The sequence below is a fragment of the Aspergillus foveolatus genome, assembly GCF_047715535.1.
Source record: "Aspergillus foveolatus strain CBS 279.81 unplaced genomic scaffold BDW70scaffold_98, whole genome shotgun sequence".
NCBI classification, from domain to species: domain Eukaryota; kingdom Fungi; phylum Ascomycota; class Eurotiomycetes; order Eurotiales; family Aspergillaceae; genus Aspergillus; species Aspergillus foveolatus.
In genome coordinates, this window is record NW_027396162.1 from 1 (window position 1) to 21,379 (window position 21,379).

General features: G+C 50.3%; 11 protein-coding genes across 11 annotated transcripts in view; 6 read left to right on the forward strand and 5 right to left on the reverse strand.

Moving 5' to 3' along the window:
- On the forward strand, positions 1-1,456 carry BDW70DRAFT_125067 (gluconokinase). The gene is made up of 2 exons (XM_073734851.1): positions 1-707; positions 800-1,456. Exons 1-2 carry the CDS (start codon positions 450-452, stop codon positions 1,295-1,297), a joined length of 756 nt encoding a protein of 251 aa, XP_073591497.1. The 5' UTR covers positions 1-449; the 3' UTR covers positions 1,298-1,456.
- A 1,650-nt stretch (positions 1,457-3,106) lies between these two features.
- On the reverse strand, positions 3,107-5,114 carry BDW70DRAFT_144474 (putative 2-oxo acid dehydrogenases acyltransferase). Its single transcript, XM_073738256.1, has 5 exons — positions 4,834-5,114; positions 4,609-4,766; positions 4,414-4,517; positions 4,289-4,360; positions 3,107-4,233 (listed from the first exon to the last, which is right to left on the reverse strand). Exons 1-5 carry the CDS (start codon positions 4,851-4,853, stop codon positions 3,175-3,177), a joined length of 1,413 nt encoding a protein of 470 aa, XP_073591498.1. The 5' UTR covers positions 4,854-5,114; the 3' UTR covers positions 3,107-3,174.
- A 53-nt stretch (positions 5,115-5,167) lies between these two features.
- On the forward strand, positions 5,168-6,495 carry BDW70DRAFT_125083 (sterol desaturase family protein). Its single transcript, XM_073734852.1, has 3 exons — positions 5,168-5,647; positions 5,708-6,213; positions 6,274-6,495. Exons 1-3 carry the CDS (start codon positions 5,421-5,423, stop codon positions 6,471-6,473), a joined length of 933 nt encoding a protein of 310 aa, XP_073591499.1. The 5' UTR covers positions 5,168-5,420; the 3' UTR covers positions 6,474-6,495.
- A 22-nt stretch (positions 6,496-6,517) lies between these two features.
- On the reverse strand, positions 6,518-9,383 carry BDW70DRAFT_153968 (Zn(II)2Cys6 transcription factor; the record flags this gene model as incomplete). The annotated part of the gene is made up of 5 exons (XM_073739745.1): positions 6,518-6,840; positions 6,895-8,275; positions 8,379-8,433; positions 8,491-8,569; positions 9,341-9,383. 5 exons carry the CDS (start codon positions 9,381-9,383, stop codon positions 6,518-6,520), a joined length of 1,881 nt encoding a protein of 626 aa, XP_073591500.1.
- Positions 9,384-9,487: 104 nt separating this feature from the next.
- Positions 9,488-10,688, reverse strand: BDW70DRAFT_153970 (uncharacterized protein; the record flags this gene model as incomplete). Its single annotated transcript, XM_073739746.1, has 3 exons — positions 9,488-9,934; positions 10,005-10,354; positions 10,499-10,688. The coding sequence occupies 3 exons, from the start codon at positions 10,686-10,688 to the stop codon at positions 9,488-9,490; spliced, it is 987 nt and encodes a 328-aa protein (XP_073591501.1).
- Positions 10,689-10,822: 134 nt separating this feature from the next.
- On the reverse strand, positions 10,823-12,036 carry BDW70DRAFT_125099 (mitochondrial 54S ribosomal protein uL10m). Its single transcript, XM_073734853.1, has one exon. The coding sequence runs from the start codon at positions 11,917-11,919 to the stop codon at positions 10,858-10,860; it is 1,062 nt and encodes a 353-aa protein (XP_073591502.1). The 5' UTR covers positions 11,920-12,036; the 3' UTR covers positions 10,823-10,857.
- Positions 12,037-12,319: 283 nt separating this feature from the next.
- On the forward strand, positions 12,320-13,660 carry BDW70DRAFT_153972 (anthranilate phosphoribosyltransferase; the record flags this gene model as incomplete). The annotated part of the gene is made up of 2 exons (XM_073739747.1): positions 12,320-12,643; positions 12,704-13,660. 2 exons carry the CDS (start codon positions 12,320-12,322, stop codon positions 13,658-13,660), a joined length of 1,281 nt encoding a protein of 426 aa, XP_073591503.1.
- Positions 13,661-14,049: 389 nt separating this feature from the next.
- On the reverse strand, positions 14,050-14,331 carry BDW70DRAFT_164239 (Rpo12/RPC10 RNA polymerase subunit family protein; the record flags this gene model as incomplete). The annotated part of the gene is made up of 2 exons (XM_073741442.1): positions 14,050-14,074; positions 14,129-14,331. The coding sequence occupies 2 exons, from the start codon at positions 14,329-14,331 to the stop codon at positions 14,050-14,052; spliced, it is 228 nt and encodes a 75-aa protein (XP_073591504.1).
- Positions 14,332-15,321: 990 nt separating this feature from the next.
- On the forward strand, positions 15,322-17,499 carry BDW70DRAFT_153974 (putative monooxygenase; the record flags this gene model as incomplete). Its single annotated transcript, XM_073739748.1, has 9 exons — positions 15,322-15,550; positions 15,623-15,702; positions 15,759-16,049; positions 16,143-16,344; positions 16,403-16,415; positions 16,473-16,615; positions 16,673-16,767; positions 16,803-17,047; positions 17,118-17,499. The coding sequence occupies 9 exons, from the start codon at positions 15,322-15,324 to the stop codon at positions 17,497-17,499; spliced, it is 1,680 nt and encodes a 559-aa protein (XP_073591505.1).
- Positions 17,500-17,958: 459 nt separating this feature from the next.
- Positions 17,959-20,131, forward strand: nar1 (iron-sulfur cluster assembly protein NAR1). The gene is made up of 2 exons (XM_073738257.1): positions 17,959-18,203; positions 18,258-20,131. Exons 1-2 carry the CDS (start codon positions 18,102-18,104, stop codon positions 19,926-19,928), a joined length of 1,773 nt encoding a protein of 590 aa, XP_073591506.1. The 5' UTR covers positions 17,959-18,101; the 3' UTR covers positions 19,929-20,131.
- A 286-nt stretch (positions 20,132-20,417) lies between these two features.
- The window catches only part of BDW70DRAFT_172162 (putative cell surface protein), a gene marked incomplete at both ends in the record, with an annotated part of 1,487 nt that continues 525 nt past the window's right edge, over positions 20,418-21,379 (forward strand). Inside the window, 2 exons of the mRNA XM_073743433.1 lie at positions 20,418-20,969; positions 21,077-21,298. Of these exons, the coding sequence (XP_073591507.1) occupies positions 20,418-20,969; positions 21,077-21,298 (774 nt within the window). The remainder of the gene's footprint in view (positions 20,970-21,076; positions 21,299-21,379) is intronic.

Below are 21,379 nucleotides of genomic sequence, written 5' to 3' on the forward strand. Positions count from 1 at the left end.
CACTCTCCCCCACCAGTATCCTGTATTATACTCCGTATATTATTCCATCCTCCATATATATTAATCCCCGGGATAAGGAATCGGGATGTGGTCCTGGGATATCTACACATTCCGCCGTGACCCACTGCGCAGACCCGGTGCCGGCTCCTGAGACAGCCCTGATTTCACTCTTGGCTCAAGTCCTTATAAATCCCCTTGTCTTGACTCTTTTTCTTCCGCCCTGTTTCGCGCAAACTTGAACCGTTCTTCTCCTCAGGCAGACCACAGGAAGCCGTCCTTGCCTTATACTAGACCCGCAATCGCATTCAAACGTACCTAGGCAGTCTACTCCAGTAAACAGACCATCCATACTCTACTACAACTGCGCCCATCCTCCAACCTGGTTTTCACACACTCCTTTTCCATCAGTTCCTTTTTGAGATAAGGAAGATCGAAACACAACCTTCAGAATGCTCTCTGCCAGCGAACGCAATTCCGCGGTCATGGACCCCTCGCGCACCAAAGTTTCCGCGCTGGACCTGAACCACAACCACAACCATACAACCACAAACCAAATGCCCTCTTCTTCAGAACAACAGGCTTCGTTCATGCCTCCGCAGTCCCTCCAACATATCTGGGTCGTCACTGGCCCCGCCGGAAGCGGCAAAAGCACCGTCGGCCGCTACCTCCAGCAGGAATTGGGCGTGCCCTTCTTAGAAGGTGATGATGTAAGTTCAAGTCTCCCCGACTATATCTGCACTTTCGTTACCACCAACAGTCCGCGTTCGGCAAGAGCTAAACGAATAATGAATCTCAATAGTTTCACCCCGCCTCCAACAAAGCCAAGATGTCCGCCGGCACGCCTCTCACCGATGCAGACCGCTGGGACTGGCTCATCTCCCTGCGCAGCGCGGCCACAACCCTGCTCAGCACCCCAGCACCCACATCCACAGACTCTACGTCGACATTGACGCAAGCGCAAGCTCCAACCGGTGTCGTCGTTGCCTGCTCCGCTCTGAAAAAGAAGTACCGCGACGTGATGCGCGTCGCCGCCTACGGGTCCCCCAATGTGCACATCCACTTCGTCTACTTGAAGCTCGAGCCTGCGACGCTATATGCGCGCGTCTCAGCGCGCCAGGCGCATTATATGAAGCAGGGAATGGTGGAGAGTCAGCTTAGAGATTTGGAGGAGCCGGGGCAGGGAGAATGGGATGTTATTACTGTGCCGGTGCAGGTAGGCATGGGAATGGGAGAGGTGCAGAGGGAGGTTATGAATGCTGTAGAGAAGGTTATGCGTGGGTATGAGGGAGGTTTATAGAAGCCGTGATTTTGCTTTGGCTATGGGATGCGGGTTAGGGATGCAGGATGGATATGCATGGATGGTGTCTCTGGCGTTTTAGTTAGGGTTCTGTTTTTGCCTCGCGGTTTCGTTTTCAGCGGTTTATACAGTTTTCAATGTGAAAGAGGATAAGATGGCGGACTTACAATGTTTAAGATGATGTTGCGGGAATCCTTGATTGGCGACACTTCTACTACTCTAGCCCTAAGAGCTCCTCGTACTAGTCGGAACTGCCCGTAAAAGCGGATGGGCGATACCAGCAGATGCTAATACAATCACATACTTGTCTTGCTGCTTTCCATGGTAAATCTTTGTAGCTGTTTCTTGCTAGGTTTGTGGCTGTCCGCGAGCAAGCTTTAACATAAAGAGTTGAGACACCTGGGTCCTGAGAATGAGTCTCAGGAAGGCCGTCATTTTAGTAAACCCATGACTAGCCTAGTCCCAGGCCTAGTTAAACGAATCCATAAATGGGAAGGTCGATAAAGCCATGCTTGGTACCAGAATCGTAGGGGCTATCAAAACAAGTCCGTACCAGGAGAACGGTAAAGTCTAACCACGTCCAGAAGTCAAGCAAAACCATGCAAGTGTTAATCTGAGTATCTTCCCTAAAGAATCTCACCTTCCGATGGTGCCGGTGGTATCTGGATCGCTGTTGCGAGTGACCTTCCTGTGACTCTTCATTTGCCCGTGAACGGATTCCAGCCTTTCAGTTTTCCTTCAGCACTACAGAAAGCGCCGGTGCGGACCTTGAAGACCTCACGGGATATCCTGTTGTCCAGGCCGATGGGCTCGCGGGAGATAGTATTAATGAGCCGAGACGAGGAGCTGACTCCGTGCGTCTCTCCAAGATCTTGACAAGCTGACGGAAGAAAGCTGAACGTCAACCCCTTGACTCGCTGGATTTGGGCAAAGGGCCTTGGCTTGGTGATACTGGCAGATATGCAAGTAGATGTTTCATTTTCTCTAGCAATGCTCGATACTCAACGGCGGCTGGGATTTAAGGAACGATGGCGCTTCCCCCAAGTCTTCCGCTAAATGTAGTAGATATGATATTTACCGTTAAGACGGGAGATTAGTCGGCCATTGCTGCCCCTATTGACGAGCGGACGGACCAAGGACCATGGTCAAAGGACACAAGTAGAGGGAGTCTAATGTCTAAATCTAGCAAACTATTCATCGGACAAGTGTATAGAGCGATGAACAAAAATGAAAAGAAAATAAAAAAGTCAAAAACATACAACAGCTGGGATTCGCATGTGGTCACCCACCATACTACTAACCAGCCGGCGTGTGGCTTAAGTACGGCTGAGCGGACGGGAAGCCCTGTTTTCCACACCCTATGGTCGTATGTACTAGAAGTTTTCTGGCAACGGCATATATAGGACAAATTCTCGAGAAACAACATGCGCATGTTAGTTAAACTGACGTCCTGGGAAAGGAATGAAGAGCTCAATGTTGAAAAGAACAAAGTTTTGGGCTAATTGGATGTTTGAGGGAGCGAGTCAATGAGAGGATGGGGGAGAATTGTATTGCGTTAGATTCGACGGGAGTTCGTAGACTGTAAGCTTTCGCTGCTTCTTTTTCTGTCAAGACCGCTATACTGGATAGATGCCCAGTCAAGACAGAGCGTCCTCATTGATCTTTGTATTTTAGATAAGTGACGAACTTTCGGCTTCAGACGATAGATAATATCGCTATGCTGCAAGGATACCGCAATAGACTTCCACTCATTACGCAGGATGCGTTCAAGATCTCTCTACTAGTACTTTGACCTCGCCCAATCAATATTCTCGAACTCGACACTCGTTCATTAAGGTCTATTGGCTCTAATTACTGCGGTCTCAATCAGACACAGGCTATTGCAGACTCAAGAGCATACGCTCCGGCGACTCAATAAGCTCCTTGACCTTGCTCGCCATCCTTGCCATCGTTGCACCGTCCACAGCTCGATGATCTGCACTCCAACTAAAGTTCACAACCTCGCCTTTTGTTACTTGCCCAGCATCATCGAAAACAGGAATCGTTCTTGCCCTCCCGATTCCAAGAATGGCCAGCTCGTTGGGGACAAGCACTGGACTAACATAAGTGCCTCCAATGTTTCCAATATTCGAGACCGTGATCGTACCGCCGCTGAGGTCGGCAGGGGTGAGTTTGCCTTCCTTCCCGAGCGCGCTAAGACGCGAGATCTCTTGGGCAACATCTAGGATGGAACGACTGCCCACATCCTTGATGTTGGGAACTATCAGGCCCTGCGGTGTATCCATTGCAATCCCAATATTGTGTCTTGGGCGCATGATGAGTTGCGGCTTGTCAGCGTTGCTGGTGTCGAGCTTTGCGTTGAGAATGGGGTAGTCTTTTAGAGCAAGGGACACAGCTTTGACTACAAATGAGAGGAACGTGATCTTCCTCGGATCGTTTTTGTCATTGGCAATTTTCTTCCTTAGGGCTGTGATGTTGTTGATATTGAGCTCGTCGGCATACCCGAAATGCGGAATCGTCAGTGACCGTGTCATGGTTTTGAACATTTGGGTCTGGATGTGTGTCAAGTTAACCGCTGTGTCGGCGTCCTGTGACAGTGATGGAGTTACGCTCGGTGCGTCCCGCATCGCGACAAACCGGTGGATGTCCTCCTTGAGCACTCGCCCGTCCTTGCCTGTTCCCTTCACATCCTCGATATTCACATTCAATTGTTTAAGCAGCCCGCGGACAGCCGGAGTAGCAAGCGTAGCATATCGTCCTTTCGCACCATTGCTTGGAATTTCTGCGGCTGGGGAAGCTGGTAACGGGGTGGTCGGGCGAGGTACAGGTTGCGAATCAATCGTTGTCCGCGCTGGTGGGGAGGTTTCTGCGTTCGACTCCATGGGAGGATGGTCTTCAGGGTATTGTACGTCGTCTACTTCGATATCACAAAGCGCCTATAGACTTGCATTGATTAGCAGAGCCAGAAAAAATATTGCGAGGTCTTCTTACCCTTCCTGTGGGGACGGTATCATCGGCCTGAAAATGCAGCTTTTTCACAATTCCCTCATACCTCGAAGTAATCTATATATGTATATTAGCACGCACTAATGCATTCAAAGCCAAGGGAAACCAACATCATCAACCGCTTTATCAGACTGATACTGACAAAGCGGCTTCCACTCTTCAACCCTTGCCCCTTCCTCAACATACCACTGGATGATCTGGACCTCCGTTATCCCTGCGAAGCAGTCTAATCAGCAACAAGACATTGAGAGGAACACAATGTTTTGAAAATGGAATGAGAAAAGACAAAGGAAATATCAACTCACCTTCTCCAACATCTTTCAGGACCTGAGACCGTATTCCACCGAGGGCCAAAGCAGCATGGAAACTCCGGGTTGCAGGACCAATCGTAGGCCGTGATGATCGAAGAACACTCAAGGCCGTACGATATTGAGAGGACGTCCAGGCCTTAGAGAAGCCCCGGCTGCAGCGTAAGAGATTCATCGTCAATCAGGAGCTGTAAAGAGAGATAAGTGAGAGAGAGCGCCCACCAGCTGAGAGGAATAACCATCAATTAATGAGACCCTTCTTTATCTCCCCGCATTCTGCTTCGGAGCGCCGACGATAACCAACGTTAACCGATGCATAGCGTCACGTCACGTGTGGGTCTCTCCGCATTGTCGATTGCTGGACCGATTGGATAAATCACGTGCTTCGAGGAACAATCTCTGTTGTTAGGGCTTGGGATTTAGCAGATAAGAGTACGGAGTAGATTCTATTTGCATAAGTAAAATTTAGTTAATCATTATCAACCCACCCGGGTCTAGGTTCCACCGGGCGAGAGTGGCTCCATGCCGAGAGCCCCTGAGCAGGTCTGATGTAGGTATTCATCGTGTGGGTATTCTCCGTACTCCCGTAAGTAAACAGCTAAATACATAGGCGGGTAGCTTGTAGGTAATCTCCGCTGTAGGTAATTCCCAGCCCTAACATGGCACCACGCGGGATTTATTGGTTTGTAGGTATTTCCCAATATAAAGAAGGTGTTGCTCAAGTGTAGAGAGAATATCAGAATTCCTATTCTGTGTCCTTACATTCATTGAAGAGTCCCTAGTTAGCGTTCGGCCATTCTTCTTATATCATGGACGTGTTCCTCGACGTTCTAGACACATTCTTCTTCGACCGGCTTTATGCCTTGGTCTTGCCAGCACCGAATCCAGTCGAAGATGCAGTACGAGAGTCTCAAAAGCTCTACAACCAGAATATCGGCCGTTATGTTCCCCTAGCCCCGTCCCCGTACGTGGATGCAAGTAAATGGAAACGAGGCGATATCGTGCGACAGACGACGTCGCTGTTCTTGATTGCCTGGTAAGCGCTCTTCATCCCATTGAAAAGATATGCTGACCGTTGCGTTGTACTCGTGTCCAGGATTTTTGGGCTAGCCATGTACCTCATTGGAAGCATGATAGTCTATCACACAATGTTCGATAAGCGGCTCATGCGGCACCCCCATTTCCTCCCGAACCAAATCCGCCTCGAGATACGACAAGGTATAACCGCGATTCCCGTGATAGCCATATTGACTGCGCCTTTTTTCCTAGCCGAGGTGCGTGGTTGGTCGAAACTGTACGACTTTGCGAGCGAGGCCCCATTTCCTGCATACACCTGGCTGCAGTATCCGCTCTTTGTCTGCTTCACGGACTTTGGAATCTATTGGATTCACCGCTGGCTTCATGTTCCGATGGTATACCGCTGGCTTCACAAACCACATCACAAATGGATCGTGCCGTCGCCATTCGCTAGCTATGCATTCCATCCAGTGGACGGCTGGTCACAGAGTCTGCCGTATCACATCTTCCCGCTTTTGTTTCCACTGCAGAAAAGTGCCTATCTGGGACTCTTCGTTTTCGTGACTTTATGGACAGTGTTGATTCGTAAGTCGAGCGTTTCCCGGGGACAGTACCTGCGAAAGTAGTGTCTCTAATGCCATGCAGATGACGCCGAGTATCTCACTAATTCTGTGGTTGTCAACGGGCCAGCCTGCCACACAATGCACCATTTGTACTTCAACTATAACTATGGGCAGTTCATGACTCTCTGGGATAGGTTGTGCGGGACATACCGCAAACCCAAGGAGGATGGTTTCCTGCAGAAGGAGAATCTTCAGACCCAAAGTATCAGGAAGCATGAATAAGCTAGCATTATATAGGTAATATAATGTCATATAAGGGATAGCTCTCATCCCCTGTTCAAAGCATTTGGCGTTTTCATGTACCGACTGCACCATTCAATGAATTGGTTCAATTTCCCAAGATCGTCCGTTGCAGCGCTGTCAGTGTCCAGGTACGGGAGGTTCGTGCGTTGTCTGTCAATATCAAGGGTGGCAGTCAGTAGTAACCAAAGCTCCTCGGCGTGTTTCGGATATCCCAGGAGAAGCTTTTGCTCGTTGTTCGAGGATGAATCCCATATTTGTTTCCAGTTACTGGCAGCACGCCTTATTTTCTCCAACGATACAGCCCCAAAGAAGTCAACTCTAGCCATGAAAGCGAGAGAATTCAGCGCTGGGGTTTGGGTTATTAGCATGATATCGAAGAAGCGATTGCATGAGAGCATACCATAGATTATGATTAGTAGATGTTCTGCTGACAGTGAGAATCTAGACGGTACGGGGCCGGGGTTCGGACTTTCGAGCAGTAATCGAACTGCTTCTCTTATAGAAGGCAGCGGAAGCTCTTCTTCATGGTCCATAGCGACCTGGCTGAAGGTGGATGCATTCTCCGCCTCCCATAGCCCTGTCTTCCAAGGAAAGGGACAGTCGAGCTCGAAGATGGAAACTGCGGGGCGGTTTTTGAAACAGAGCGTGAGGAATCCATCAGCAAGAAAGGTCCACGATGCAAGACGTATACAGACTTCCTCTGCGATCAATGACTTCCACAAAGTATCATCAACATCAACAACCGTAGAAGGCTTTGATCGCTTCAGGTTGAAAATGCCCAAGCAACGCATGAGAGAAACTAAGCTAGGATGACGAATGACTCGAATGCGGCGTCTAGTTTCCACTCTTTCTTGACCGAATTGAAGCATTTCAATGATCAAACCAGCTTGAATGAGTTGTATCGTACTCCAGTTGCTCGTAGCATCGAGAATCGGCGGAGCAGACTGAGTTGACAAGGCAGTGACCTTTCGGAAGATATACTCTTCAGCGACATCGAGAAGTCTGGGTAATAGGGCTGCTTCGTCGAATGAATTGCTGTATGTTGCGCCTGTCAAAAAAGTTGATAGTAAGAGCGGATTGGATATATTGCCCGGGTCAAAAGTGGGAAAATGCACGACCGGCAGATGCCAGTAAAGGGAGTGGAAGAAGACTGAGACGAATATGCCAACGTTAGAGACCGTAAAGAGGGGAACAAGCTGCGCTGTGTCGAGCGGCAACTGCATAGTGCCAGAGCCCTCCAGTTCCATGGATCTGGAGGTTTCAACAACCTCCATCATGAGCTCATTTAATTGTCCCGAGAGTTTAGTAGGCCCAGGGCCGGAGGCCAGAAAGTCCGTTGAGATAAAATCATCTGTGCTGAAAGGAGGAGAAAAGAAAGAGCCAGAACCCGAAAGGTCACCAAACCAAGCAGTCATGGAATCGAGCGGTATGAGTGCATCTTGGATGTGGGAATAGAGCGTTTCTAGATTTCTTCGGACAGAACATTCTGCCGTTGTCGCAATAGCGAGTCTATCTTTTTCCCGACCAGGGTCGGTAAAGTGCCGGAGGAATGAGAACAGCGGACTGTCTCTTGACGATCCAGAAGGGTGCATTGGAGGCAAAGATGAGATACCCCTTGAAACAGAATCTGCCGGGGAAAGTGTTCTCTGGGGCTCGAATGTGCATGGCAATCCGAGCTGACGACAACGATGGCATGGAGAGCCTTTATCACAGGCTCTTTTCGTCGAGAAGCATTGCTGACAGGACTCCCTTTTCCTCCCCGGTTTGCCTGCGGGAGCAGGCTGTTGATTGTGCTTTATTGCGCATGCTTTGCTATGTCTCCGAGCAACCTCTCTATCAAGAACCGTGAGTAAGTGTTTAGCTCCAATGTCAAAGACAGCTTACGGTTTCAGGAAGGACTTCCCGCAGAACTGGCACGCAGTAGCGGCCTGGCCAGTATCTACTTGGTGGTCAATTGGCGGCTAGTAGAAGGGAATCCACTTTGCTTACGGGTCACCTCATGACGCTGAAGATGAGCTTTCCTCTGATAAGACTTGTCACACTGGGAGCATTGGAACATGGTCTAAATAGACATCCTTAGACTTGCACGATGACATCTCGTTGCATAAAGATCATGTTGTTCTGGTACCTCCAGGAGTGTCATGTGATATGATTAGTCATCTTTTCACAGCAACATGTAGGTAAATCACAATTGAGACCAAAAAACATCGTCAAATTAAAACTCTGAAAATATTCTGCGAGACGTAAATCTTCGACTATACTCAAGAGTTGAAGCTGTACAACATTGGAAGTAGGACCACCGCCCGAATGCACATACCAATGGCACGGCTTCAGCTCGAGTTACCCCTCCCCCACCATCAGCAAAAGGAACCAACTCTTGGGACGATTATCATTCACCAATCTCAATCTGATCCGCATCGGATCCAACTGGAATTCAGCTAGCCTGGGATTCTACCCTGGGCTGAGGCTGCATTAGAATTCCTAATTGGCGCCCCGCCCATCAAAGGTGTTAGTGCGACAAGAACCAGAAACCACAGCTGGAGATCTTTGAAGCCTAAAAGCTGAGCAGCGTCTAATTTATTTCGCGTCCCAACTTAATTTCGGCATTGACTACCTGAGCCACTGCAAATTTCGATACATTCAGATTGTCTGATAGGCAGCGACACGATGGTGGCTGAACACTTGACCATCCGCAATCTCACCTCTACGCCTATTACGCTGAAGCGCATCGAACGCTTCCGCGCCCCTGAGAAGCCTCGCGATGTTGACATTGGTGCTCTAGCCAAGAACTTCACCAGGCTCGTGACAAATGTCACTCGCGCTGAGGCGCCCGTCGCATCAATCACCGACAACACCAAACCGTTCCAGCACAAGGACGTTGATATCCATGTTGAACCGTTCAAGACGGTGCGCACCGAGCTGCGCTCTTACATCGACTCAGATAAGGAGCGAATTCGCTGGTTCTTCGAGTCCAAAGGCGAACGGCACCAGATTCAAACCCCGGTGCCAACAACCGAAACCGCCAGCATGAAACCGCTGAGCAAGGACGCAAAACTCCGGTTCACGGGTATCTTCACGCCGGCCGAGTCCCACCTTGCCGTCTTTTCATCCGCGAATTTGAATGCGTGGATGCGAGAGCTCAAGGACGACACCTTGCTCTCGTCGTTATCCATCCCAGGAACGCACAACTCCCCCACATGCCATGTCGCACCACCCTCCGTCCGCTGCCAGGCCGTTAGCCCGCGCGAGCAGCTCAAGAACGGCGTGCGCTTTTTTGACATCCGCGTGCAGCCCAAGTTCCCCAGCGACAAGGCCAAGGACGAGCTTGCCTTAGTGCATAGCACATTTCCCATATCCCTAACGGGCGACAAGTACTTTCGCGACTTGGAGCGCGAAGTCATCGACTTCCTGGAACACAACCCCTCCGAGACGCTTATCATCTCACTGAAACGCGAAGGACCTGGAACCCACACGGACGAGCAGCTCAGCCGCATCATCCGCGACCACTACGCTCGCCCAGGAAGCAGGTGGTACACCGACCCTAAGATCCCAACCCTTGGCGAAGCCCGCGGCAAAATTGTCCTCGTTCGCCGATTCAACATCCTCGAGGAACTCAAGGAAATACACGGCGGTCGAGGCTGGGGAATCAACGCGACAGGCTGGGCGGACAACTGTGCAAATGCGACATGTCCCAGCGGCCAAATCATTATCCAAGATTTCTACGAAGTCATGGAAACGCAGAACATCAACAAGAAGATCCAGTATGTGACCGAACACTGCAAGCGCGCCAGCGAGACATGTTATCCCTTTGGCATCCTCCCGGGACCCAAGGCAACAAGGGAACATCCATTCTACATTAACTTCCTAAGCGCGAGCAACTTCTTCAAGCTCGGGACGTGGCCGGAGAAGATCGCCGAAAAGGTGAACCCGGCAACGGTTGATTACCTTTGCAGGAAGCATGGCGAGAAAGAGGGCGCGGATTGGTCGACTGGTATTCTAGTTACGGACTGGGTTGGTCTGGATGGTGATTGGGATCTTACTAGGGCTATCGTGGGCTTTAATGCCAAGCTCATGGTGAGGCAGGTAAACCAGGAGAATGAGAGGAAGGAGGACCATGAGCGGAAATAAGAGAACAGGTGTAACTTGATGCAGGTTGCTGTTCGGGGTCAGCTCGATCAAACAGGCTAAGTTCATGCTTAACGTTCACAGACAACTGACTTTTATATTGTCAAAACGACTACCATGCGTAAAAGTCTGCTACTTGAGGCTAAACACAGAATTCTTCTAGAAAACAATCATAATCTTTACAAGATCAAAAATACAAGTCCTTATTATACAGATAAACCCAAAGATAGCAGCGTGTCTACTCTGCCTTATTCTCACCGCTGGTGCCCTTCTGCTCATCTTCAAGCACACTTCTCCTGCTCTCAAGAGTGAAGTACAGACTCTTGCCAGCTCCCTCCAGAGTGCTCGTAATACTGGATCCCATGCTCTGCAAGGCCATAACGAGTTGAGAACGCAGACCGTCCATACCACCTTCAATACTTCCAACCCACTTCGTCTGGTCAACATCGAACAACTGGTTATCCAGGCGTGCAGCAAGTACGCTCAGTTTGTTCAGACCATTCTGGACGTGAGGCTCGTGCCAGTCGGGGTTCGCTCTTCGAGTGGGCGCAGGATACCCGAAGGCTTTGGGAGCCAGAACGGTCATGGCGGCCTTCAAGTGTTCTGGGGACACATAAGGTATAGAAAGGACAGCAATAGGTCCGGCAAGAAGGGTAGAGAGCTCGTGCTTCCCCTTCATGTTGCGCACTGCAGCCTGAGCCGCACGCGAGAGATCGTGTGTCAATGTTAGGTCGTCCTTAGACTCCGCGAGCGAAATCTCCGCGGATGTTTGTGTGGCTGGGTCGACTGCGCTGGGGGACTTGCCTTTCTCCAGTGTGGCCTTGTCTGGTCGAAAGTACTCTACAATTCGCAGTGCAACCTCGAAAATGCTGGTCTGGATAATTTGAATTTTAATATGGGGGGCCAGAGCGGGAGTGGACCGGCCCTCCGCTGCGATCTTCGCGTCGACTTTTTGCATGGCTTTGCTGAGTTCTCGTCGGATAGCGGCCCATTCAACTGATTGAAGGTTGTCATGTTGAAGGAAGACCATAAGAGGCGTAGTGCGAATGACGGAGGTATATTGGCGGAGAAGTTGGGAGCGGCGGAACTCGGGTCTGCGGTGCGATGGGGGCTGAGAGGGAGGGAATCTGGCGATGGGAACGGGAGAAATGGTCATCTGCTCAATCGAGGGAGCAGGAGTCGTAGCTGTTGCCGTGCTGGCAGATCGGACTGGAATGGCGACATCAAATTGGTGGAGGACCCTCTGGCACCGAATGGGTTGAGGAACCCAGGCATTTGCGAGGCGTATCCGAGGAGGCATTGCGACTACAATCCTCACAGAAATTCAGTGGAAAATTTTTCCTTTTTTTGACAGTAAGGTCCTCGTGTACGCCAGGCAGCGAGTAACCCTCTTTGCAGAAGTCGGGAGTGATAGATTGCTAGCAAGGACAGCGTCTTCAGATCGGACTAGACAAAAATAACGGACGAAATCTGAGAGTCTAAAGAGGACTAGCGTATTGGCTATGGCGGTGTGATTTTGCCGTGTCCCTTATGGAGTACACCGAGCTTTGCCGAGAGTAGTATGTATGTGTCACAGGGCGATCGCCAATTATTGGAACAAAGCACCTATAAAGCCGCGCAGCCGGCAGTTGATGGCTCACCGTTTCGAGTAACTATTCGCCAAAGCATCTGGATTCCCATTAATCCGACATCAAGACCCAATGTCTGCTTCTCCTCGCCAAAAGCCGGAGAGCATCTCCATCAGCCCCCTCCTCAAGAAGCTCGCGTACCCCGCGTCCGAGGTTGCCGTGGAAGCTTCAGAGATCGCCTCAGCATTTGCGTTGATTTTTGAGGATCGTCTTTCAGACATCCAGACAGCAGCTCTTCTTACACTCTTGCATTCAACTCAATTGGACAAAGATGCGGAAGTCATCGCGAAATGTTCGCATCGGATGAGAGAGGCCGCTCGCCAAACCGACAAGGCAGCTCTGAGACAGGCGATCCAATCCCGTGGGAGAAAGGAAGGAAATTACAGAGGTGGCCTGGTATGTCTTTACGTTTCGAATGTTGTGTATACCGTTCTAACACTTGTGCTTCTGTTGCAGTGCGACATAGTCGGAACGGGCGGCGATTCGCATTCCACGTTCAACATCTCAACGACCTCTTCTATTCTCGCTTCTCCCCTTCTTATTATGGCTAAGCACGGAAACCGCGCGCAAACATCCTTCTCCGGATCTGCCGATGTGCTGAATGCTATTACTCCCGTTCCCCCCAAAATTGGTGCCGTCACCGCCGAGAACCTGAGCCAGGTGTACGCCGCGTCGAATTATGCTTTCCTGTTCGCGCCGAACTTCCATTATGGTATGATGTACGCTGACAATGTGCGCCGAAATCTTGGACTTCGAACAATCTTCAACCTGATGGGCCCGCTCGCAAACCCCGTGGACTGGGCCATAGAAGCTCGTGTTGTAGGTGTGGCCTACAAGGCTCTCGGACCGGTGTTTGTAGAAGCGCTACGCCAGAACGGAGTCACAAAAGGTCTCGTTATCTGCGGTGAAGAGGATCTGGATGAGATTAGCTGTGCAGGAAAGACGAATTGCTGGCAATTATCTGAGATCCCTAACCCCGACTACGATCCGTCAAAAGAGGATGACGAAGATGAGGAGTACAGGACTCCCCCTACAATAGCCAAACTGGATGAATTCCAGCTGGAGCCCGCCGATTTCGGTCTGCCTAGCTATCCGCTGACTGCAGTCTACGGAAGGAAGATGCCTAAAGACAATGCGGCCAAACTGATGCAGATTTTACGCAATGAGCTACCCCGAGATGATCCAATCCTGAGCTTCGTGCTCATGAACGTCGCCGCACTCTTGGTAACCTCTGGAATCTGTGAAGCAGACAGCTCCAACATGGGCCCTGGCGACGATGGACAGGTCATTACCGAACGTGGTCCTGGAGGCGGTCGTTGGAAGGAGGGTGTCCGCCGAGCGCGCTGGGCGATCGAGAGCGGCTCGGCATTGAAATGCTTTGAGGAGTTCATCGAGGTTACAAACAAGCTTTAAGAGCCAGACATGAGCACTTTTCGGCTATTTTTCCCTTTACTATCCTCTTCTTCTCTCTTGCCTTTCGGCTGCATTCTTGTTATGAAATAATGAGAGAACCAAGCCCGGGTGCTTGAATTTTGACTTTTGGAAACCAGGAAAAAGTGATTGGGTATAATGAGTATCATGTCGTACCACATCATGGATTTACCCAGAAATTATTTGGTCTTGGATACAGGATGCATAGTTTCAGCCATCCCTTTGTAGCAATACTCTTGCGCGCAAGTGCCGCTATGAAGCCGCAACACTACGCTTCGCTGTCTTTGAATCCCAACTCCCGGAGCGCCACGAAAATGCGAAAATCAACCATAATAAAGCTCGAACAAGCCACCACAGCCTAAATTATTGGCCTATCGCGCCTCGAACTGAACCATTCTAAAAGACCTAATCAGCATTCACGCCCAAATACAGTAGGGAAGAGAAACTCACCGCTTCGTCCGCTCCTTGTATAAAACACGATGTCCACACTCCTTGCAACGGATCTGATCGCCTCGCTTAAGCGACACACGGGCGTTGCAGTCACCGCACAGGTAGGCGACGATAGGACCGTCGAGAGAACCCGCACCGAGGTTGTCGTTGCTGAAAGCATTGCCGCCGCCGAGGGAGGGGACTTGGTAGGCTTCACGGGACATGATTGTGGTTGGTTTTGGTATTCGAACAGTTCAGTAATGTAATAAATAGCGTCGTTGAGAGCGCAGTGTGCGAGTTTTTGAGTTGTCGGTGTTTGATGGGTCGAGTCGATTTCTTTCTGCGCCGTTCTGGATCTTCTTTTTGAGATTAGTCATGTTGCTAAAGTAATTTCACGTGATATAAAAGATGGCGGGACCGCGCTCCCTTCCCGTCGCTATTCGGCATTCTCTGCCGAAGTAAGTCAAAGACTCGAAAGCGTAGATGTACTACAACATTCAGGTACTCTAACAGAGTAGTACGTAGTACACCTACAAGACTCGGATGTTTGAATACACATTCAGGAATGGAACTGAAGAGTGCTTTATGAGAAGCTGGTCATTTATCTATCTCTCAAGGATCCAGTCTTCGTATAATATGCTTGTTCTTCGATCATATTTTATATTTGATCTATTGATAGACTGCTTGAACTGTCCTAGCACTATCGTCTTTCCGTACTTCAAAGGACAGACCAGGAGACGGCACGTATCCCTCGAGACTTACTCCGTGATTAAAGGTCCACTACATCAGGCTCAGACTGCTCGGCGTATTCTGGGCCATTCATAGATTTGCTTCTCTATGGTCAGAAGAAGCAGCCTACACTTCTGTCACACCAGGATCAAGGTCTTGCGCGTGGAGAGGACGACACATCCTACCCTGGTCCCGTATCACGATTTAACGGCATGCTCCCAAACAGAATTTCTCCCACTCCGTATTCATGCGGCATACAAGTCGGTCGCTGGATAATTCAATATGCGGACAAGGCTACCTATTTTCAACTTACATCCCGGTAAGCCTGTTATATTAATTCCCAACAAAATCTGCGCTAGTACTATTCAATCTGATTAGTTGGGGGCGAGGTCGACGGTATCAACTGCCTTCAAGCAATATATCATCAGGACACAATCCGCCGCTGTTGGCCACTAAGTAGTCTCTCATTTAGGTTACCACACAAAATGAACACTTTTGGAGGATATGAAACTACAGATGTGGTTATCTGTGGATGCGGACCTACAGGGGCCATGCTGTCGGGATATTTGAGTCGGATGTCCGTAAACCACGTCCTCTTTGAGAAAGAGAACGGGATTACGACAGATCCTCGGGGTATTGCTTTGGATGAAGATGGCATCCGCTTGATACAAGGGCTTGGGATATATAGACAAATTCACGGTGAGATCGGGAGTTGTACGTTGCTTGGACGCCTTGAAGCCCACCCACACCCATACCCACTGCTGAAGACACTAAAACGAACTTTAGGTATGCAGATATTCAAATTCATTGGAGGGACAGAGAAAGATCTCAATCGGGATGCTTTCCTGGAGATGGATTATTCTACGGTTTGTTTCCTGCTCTTGACTCTTTACAAGGATTAACATTGAATACTGTCTCCCAGACAGAAGGAGGCACGGGGCATGTTGGCTTCATCAGCCATAAACAGCCAGTTCTGGAGAAACACCTTCGGGATGTTATAGCCTCCTCATGCTTCTGCCAACTAAGATTCAACTCCGCTGTCGTTGAGATCCAGCAGGACGACGATTGGACATATTGTCAGTCTCGCGGATTGGATGGTGAACTTCGTTCTATACGATCCAGGTTTTTCGTCGGCGCCGACGGCAAGACCGGATTCACCAGGAAAATTTACCTCGAACCATTGGGAATACAGATGGAACAGACTCATGAGCAAGTCTTTAAAAGCAGGCCAGATGGCTTTCGAAGGTGGACTACTAACTGTCGCTGTAGTGCTTATGACGAAACATGGGTAGCGCTGAACTGGAAGATAACATTGCCTACGGTAGCAACACACCCTGATTTCCCGCTCTGGGAACTGAAGTGCACGCCGGAGCAGGTATACGACTTTTTTTTCCCCTTGAATTTTCGATTTCTGTGTAATCCTGAGCGCCCAGCTATCTGTACGCGATTTGGTGTCCCATCAGACCGGCTTTGGAGGTTTGAATTTGTTGTCTTGAAGGGCGAGGATGGTGATGAGATGGCTTCGCCTGAAAGAACGCGAGAAGTTATCTTTCCTTACGTATGCAGGAAAACGATACGGGTAAGCTGATTCTAATGTTACTGATGGTGGGAGAATGTAGCTGAGCTATGGTTAAAGGCTCTCGCAAGATGTGCAATATCCCGAGGACTGTATCAGCGTCCTTAGGTCGAGACCGTTTCGGTTTTCTGCACGCAGCTGCAACAAGTGGTCTCATGGCCGCGTTGTCCTGTGTGGCGATGCGGCGCACGTGTTTCCTCCATGTATAGGTTTCAACTCTACGTCTGCAAGAAGGATTTCTAGACTAACCCTACGACTAGTTGGTGGTCAAGGTATTTCCTCCGGCTTCCGAGACGCTGCATCCCTAGCCTGGCGACTTGCTTTACTTTGCCGCCAGACACACTCGATTCACCCCGTCATGAAGCTGTCCTCAAGAATTGGTACCTAGAGCGCAAGCAGCAGCTGGAAAAAGCCCTCGCCATAACCATCAGGAACGGAGGATTTGTCACCGAAAGTAACCCGCTGAAGATATTCCTTCGCTCATGTTACTTGTTTATCATGAATATAGTACCGAGCTGGCGACGACAGCTGCGACTCGGCCACAGAAGGGGTATGGTTCGGTATCGATTCTCGCATGGGATGCCCTTCATTCCTGACCTCAACGGGGGCGTCTGCCTACCTCAGGTATATTGCAAGTCCAGAGCAGGGACAGTATTCTTCACGGACGATATTATTTTCCACCCATCTAAGAAGGGCCTTTTCCAGACTTGTTTACCTTGACGAGCCTAATGAACTTGTCTCTGCCAGGGAGACTGTCTATGCTATGGAGGGCTATTCAAAGGGTGAGATTCGAATCGGTGACGCTACCTACCTCATCCAAAGCACAGACCAGAGTGTCGATTCTTCCGATGATCACGGTAGCGCAAACTCCGTATATCAGCTCGCAAGTGCCGAGAATTTTGCGAGGTCTCCATTGTGCGATGTGAGACCTGAGCCACAGCACTATGATATGTACTACCTCGGAAGGGTGCTGGAAGGGCGCAAGTATGTGATTGTCCGTCCCAATCGGTTCATATTTGCTGCGTGCAGTAATCGGGAGGAGCTCCAGAGGGCAATTATAGAGGCTGTCGAATACTTGCAATTCTGATTTACCTCACTTCTGCGGTTTGTGCTATACAAGGTCATCATGTCGCACTATTGCTTTGTTGGATCCTTGGCAGAAGTGGCGGAGACAGCGGAGTTATTAGGGTTAGATAGGCTTGATGCCGCAACCGGTACAAGAGTACCAAGCTACATAGACGTGGGCCAGGCTATTGTTCCCGTAATCAGTCCTGTACAACGATCGTTATCTAGACAGCGGAAGACAGAATGTTTACGGAAAGGACGAATCGTCGTTCTCGAATTGAAGATGACTCAGATTACAGTGCGGCTAGTCACGTGCATACCGCTCCGATGCCGGGATTGGAAATCTTGGATCTTCTTATCGCTGATTACTGTTATTTGTCTCCCCGCGGAGCTTCAAAAAATGGACCTGTCGCCACGCCGATTACAAAGCATATATTCTCTACATATCTCTACATATCATCTTATCCTGCGGCTTCTTCTGCTTTTCTCTCCCTATTTCTTCTGCCAACTTATTCTCACAAAAGCCCTCCATAAGAAGGCTCAATTACGCTCTAGACGAAGAATTGGACACCCCGCGCCTGTAACTCTCAGTCATCATTCGGAGGGGCCACCCCCGCGGCTACAATGAGCGCAATTCTCTCCGCAGACGACTTGAACGATTTCATCTCTCCAGGCGTCGCTTGTATAAAACCCGTTGAGTCGCTCCCACAGAAGCAGTCGAATGAGGTAAGCTAGTAATTAGTCTGCTCGCGGAGTTGTTATTAATTGGAGTATGAATAGAATCCCTACGAAGTCACCACAGAGGACAAAGTCCAACCCGAAAATCCCCCTCCAGCGCAGATCTCCCTCACCGATTGTCTCGCTTGCTCCGGCTGTGTTACGTCCGCCGAGGCGGTGCTCATCTCACTACAGTCACATAATGAGGTCCTCAACACTCTCGATGCGCAACCCGAGATCCGATTAGTGAGTGGCGAGAACTGGACAGTCGTAGAGGACAGTGGGAAATCAACAGACGAAGGGCGGATTTTCGTTGCCAGCGTCAGTCCTCAGGTACGCGCAAGTCTGGCAGCTACATACGGGATTTCGGAGAAGGAGGCAAATCATATAATACATCAGTTCCTCAGCGGTCCCAATGGCTTGAGGGCAGGGGGAAAGCACGGCAGCGGTTTCAGCTGGGTTGTGGATACCAATTCTTTACGCGAGGCAGTGTTGGTTCTGACGGCGGACGAAGTCAGCGAGTCATTGATGGGCTCCTCGGCGCCTAAACGACCCATTCTTTCATCAGCATGTCCAGGTTGGATCTGCTATGCGGAGAAGACGCATCCGTTTATTCTTCCTCACTTATCTCGGTTGAAGTCACCCCAGGCTTTGGCGGGTACTTTCCTGAAGACAGTGATCAGCAAGAAGCTCGGTGTACCTGCTTCTCGGATTTGGCATCTATCAATTATGCCTTGTTTTGATAAGAAGCTTGAGGCTAGCCGAGAAGAATTAACCGATGCCGCCTGGAATAGACTCTCATCGGGCGAGTCAAACACGCCTGTTCGCGACGTCGACTGCGTCATCACCTCACGCGAACTACTCAGCTTAGCGTCATCTCGAGGGATTTCACTGCCCAACCTACCAAGGAAGAGCCTTTCCCAGTCGCTCCGTCTACCTTTCCCAGATCCAGCACTTGACGCTTTTCTTTTCTCTGGGAAATCGTTCTCAAGACAGACAATCGCCTCTGGGACCTCAGGAGGTTACCTGCATAATGTGCTCCTGTCTCTCCAAGCTCGCAACCCCGGCAGCGAGATTGTCACTCAGCGGGGTCGGAACGCAGATGTTGTGGACTACACCTTGATGTCCCCTGAAGGTGAACCAATACTGAAAGCAGCCCGTTACTACGGCTTCAGAAATATTCAGAACTTAGTCCGAAAACTCAAGCCCGCGCGGGTATCTAGGCTCCCAGGGGCCAAGGTAGCGACCGGACAAACGGCCGGAGGTCGACGGCAACCAATGTCACGAAACAGAGCCACTGCCGGGTCGAGCATGGACTATGCCTATGTGGAGGTCATGGCATGCCCTGGTGGCTGTACCAATGGAGGAGGTCAGATACGCATTGGAGATGCGAGGGAATTTAACGCGCAGCACGATGCTTCAGTGACGTCCGAAACCTCAAAGCCCTTACCACATGAGCAGCGCTCCTGGCTTGCACGCGTCGATGAGGCTTACTACTCGGCTGATTCAGATATGGACGATGCAGTAGAGGATGTACGAACAGTCTCAGTCACAGAGAACGAAGATAGAATACACAAGACCCTGCAGCACTGGTCTGCTATGACGGATATCCCACTTGAAAAGCTGGCCTATACGACGTACCGAGAGGTAGAGAGCGATGTCGGCAAGCCAAGTGCACCGAACGATACCTCGCGGGTTGTGGAGTTGGCAGGGAAGATTGGTGGTGGTTGGTAGGTCGGGGTCGAGTGGTTATTACGCTTTACGATCGATATATACCCTTTTGTACTACGTTTCGCATTGGTATACTGCATGGGATGGATTGCATAAGCATAGAACTAGAGCGATACCAAAAATATTCTTGGGCCTTGCTTTTATCTAGTGTCCTGCAGTGTTGATGTAAACAGATTCCAAAGTAGTGTTGAGGCTACGGGGCTGGGCTGTAAAGAGGTCATGTATGAATGGTCAATGGAGGAGCCCGTTTGAAAGCGTACCTCAGTTGTGCCTTCTCTCGATTGTTCCTTCCCATCCTGGATAGACAAACATCCGCCGTCTTCTCGTCTATAACCTGGCTTCTCGTCAATTTCATTCACTTGACCATCAATCATTCCTTCATCACCACCTAACCTAGTCACTCATTTTACTGTACATGTTTCCGCGGGCTCTCCTTCTCTCAGCCCACTACATACCCTAGTCACATAATAATCACCAAACTCCACCACCATGATGCCCTCGTTTCCCTCTCTCTCCGTTTCTCTTATCTCAACCATCTCCCTCTTCGGAACCGTCTATGCCCGAACGAATCTGGAAGGCTGCACCTTCACCGAAACTGTCAGCGAGAGGAATGAATACTCCATTGTCTGGTACGTCCCCGAGACAGGCGAGATATGCGATATCTCTGTCTGTGGCGGCGGGCTAGACCCCTTCGACTACGACAATCCTGCCTGTCCAGAGTACACTGGCACAGCCCCTTACAAGCCCAGTTACCTCGCAAACTATGGACCTTCCCCTACCGCTGTGAGGGCAGAGACGGCCGTGGATGCTGCTGTTACTTCGGCTGCCGATTGGAGTGAAGAAGAAGAAGAAGAAGAGGAAGAAGAAGAAGAAGTAGAAGGTGATGAAGGTGGCGAATTTGTTAGCACGACAATTACTTCGACGCGTTTCTCGAGCACTGTTGCGACTAGCTCCACTGAGACAGCAAGGAGCACTTCGACTCCCCTAATTCCTTCTTCTAGGGCTTCGTTGAGGCCGTGGCCTACGTCAACCAGCTCTGCCGCTGTTAGCGAGAGTGCACACGACTCGACAACGATAATCAGGACCTCCCCTGTCGCGTCGTCACTGCCTCGGCCGTTGCCGACAACTAACCCTGTGACCAATTTGGCCAGCGAAAGTGCGTACAGTTCAACTTCCCTGATAGGCTCTTCTCCGGTCTCGTTGCTTCCAACGCCGCCGCTGAGCCCATGGCCGACCACTTACTCCACGGTTCCGTTAGTGACGCCGTCGCCGGCACCCCTGCAACCAGTACCTCCACGACCGGCACCTTCACAGCCAGTAGCCCTAAATCCAGCACACCCAAAATTGTCGCCTCCGAAATTGGCACCTCCAGTGTTAGCACCTCCGCAACAAGCACCTCCTCAACCAGCACCTCCTCAGCCAGCACCTCCTCAACCAGCACCTCCTCAGCCAGC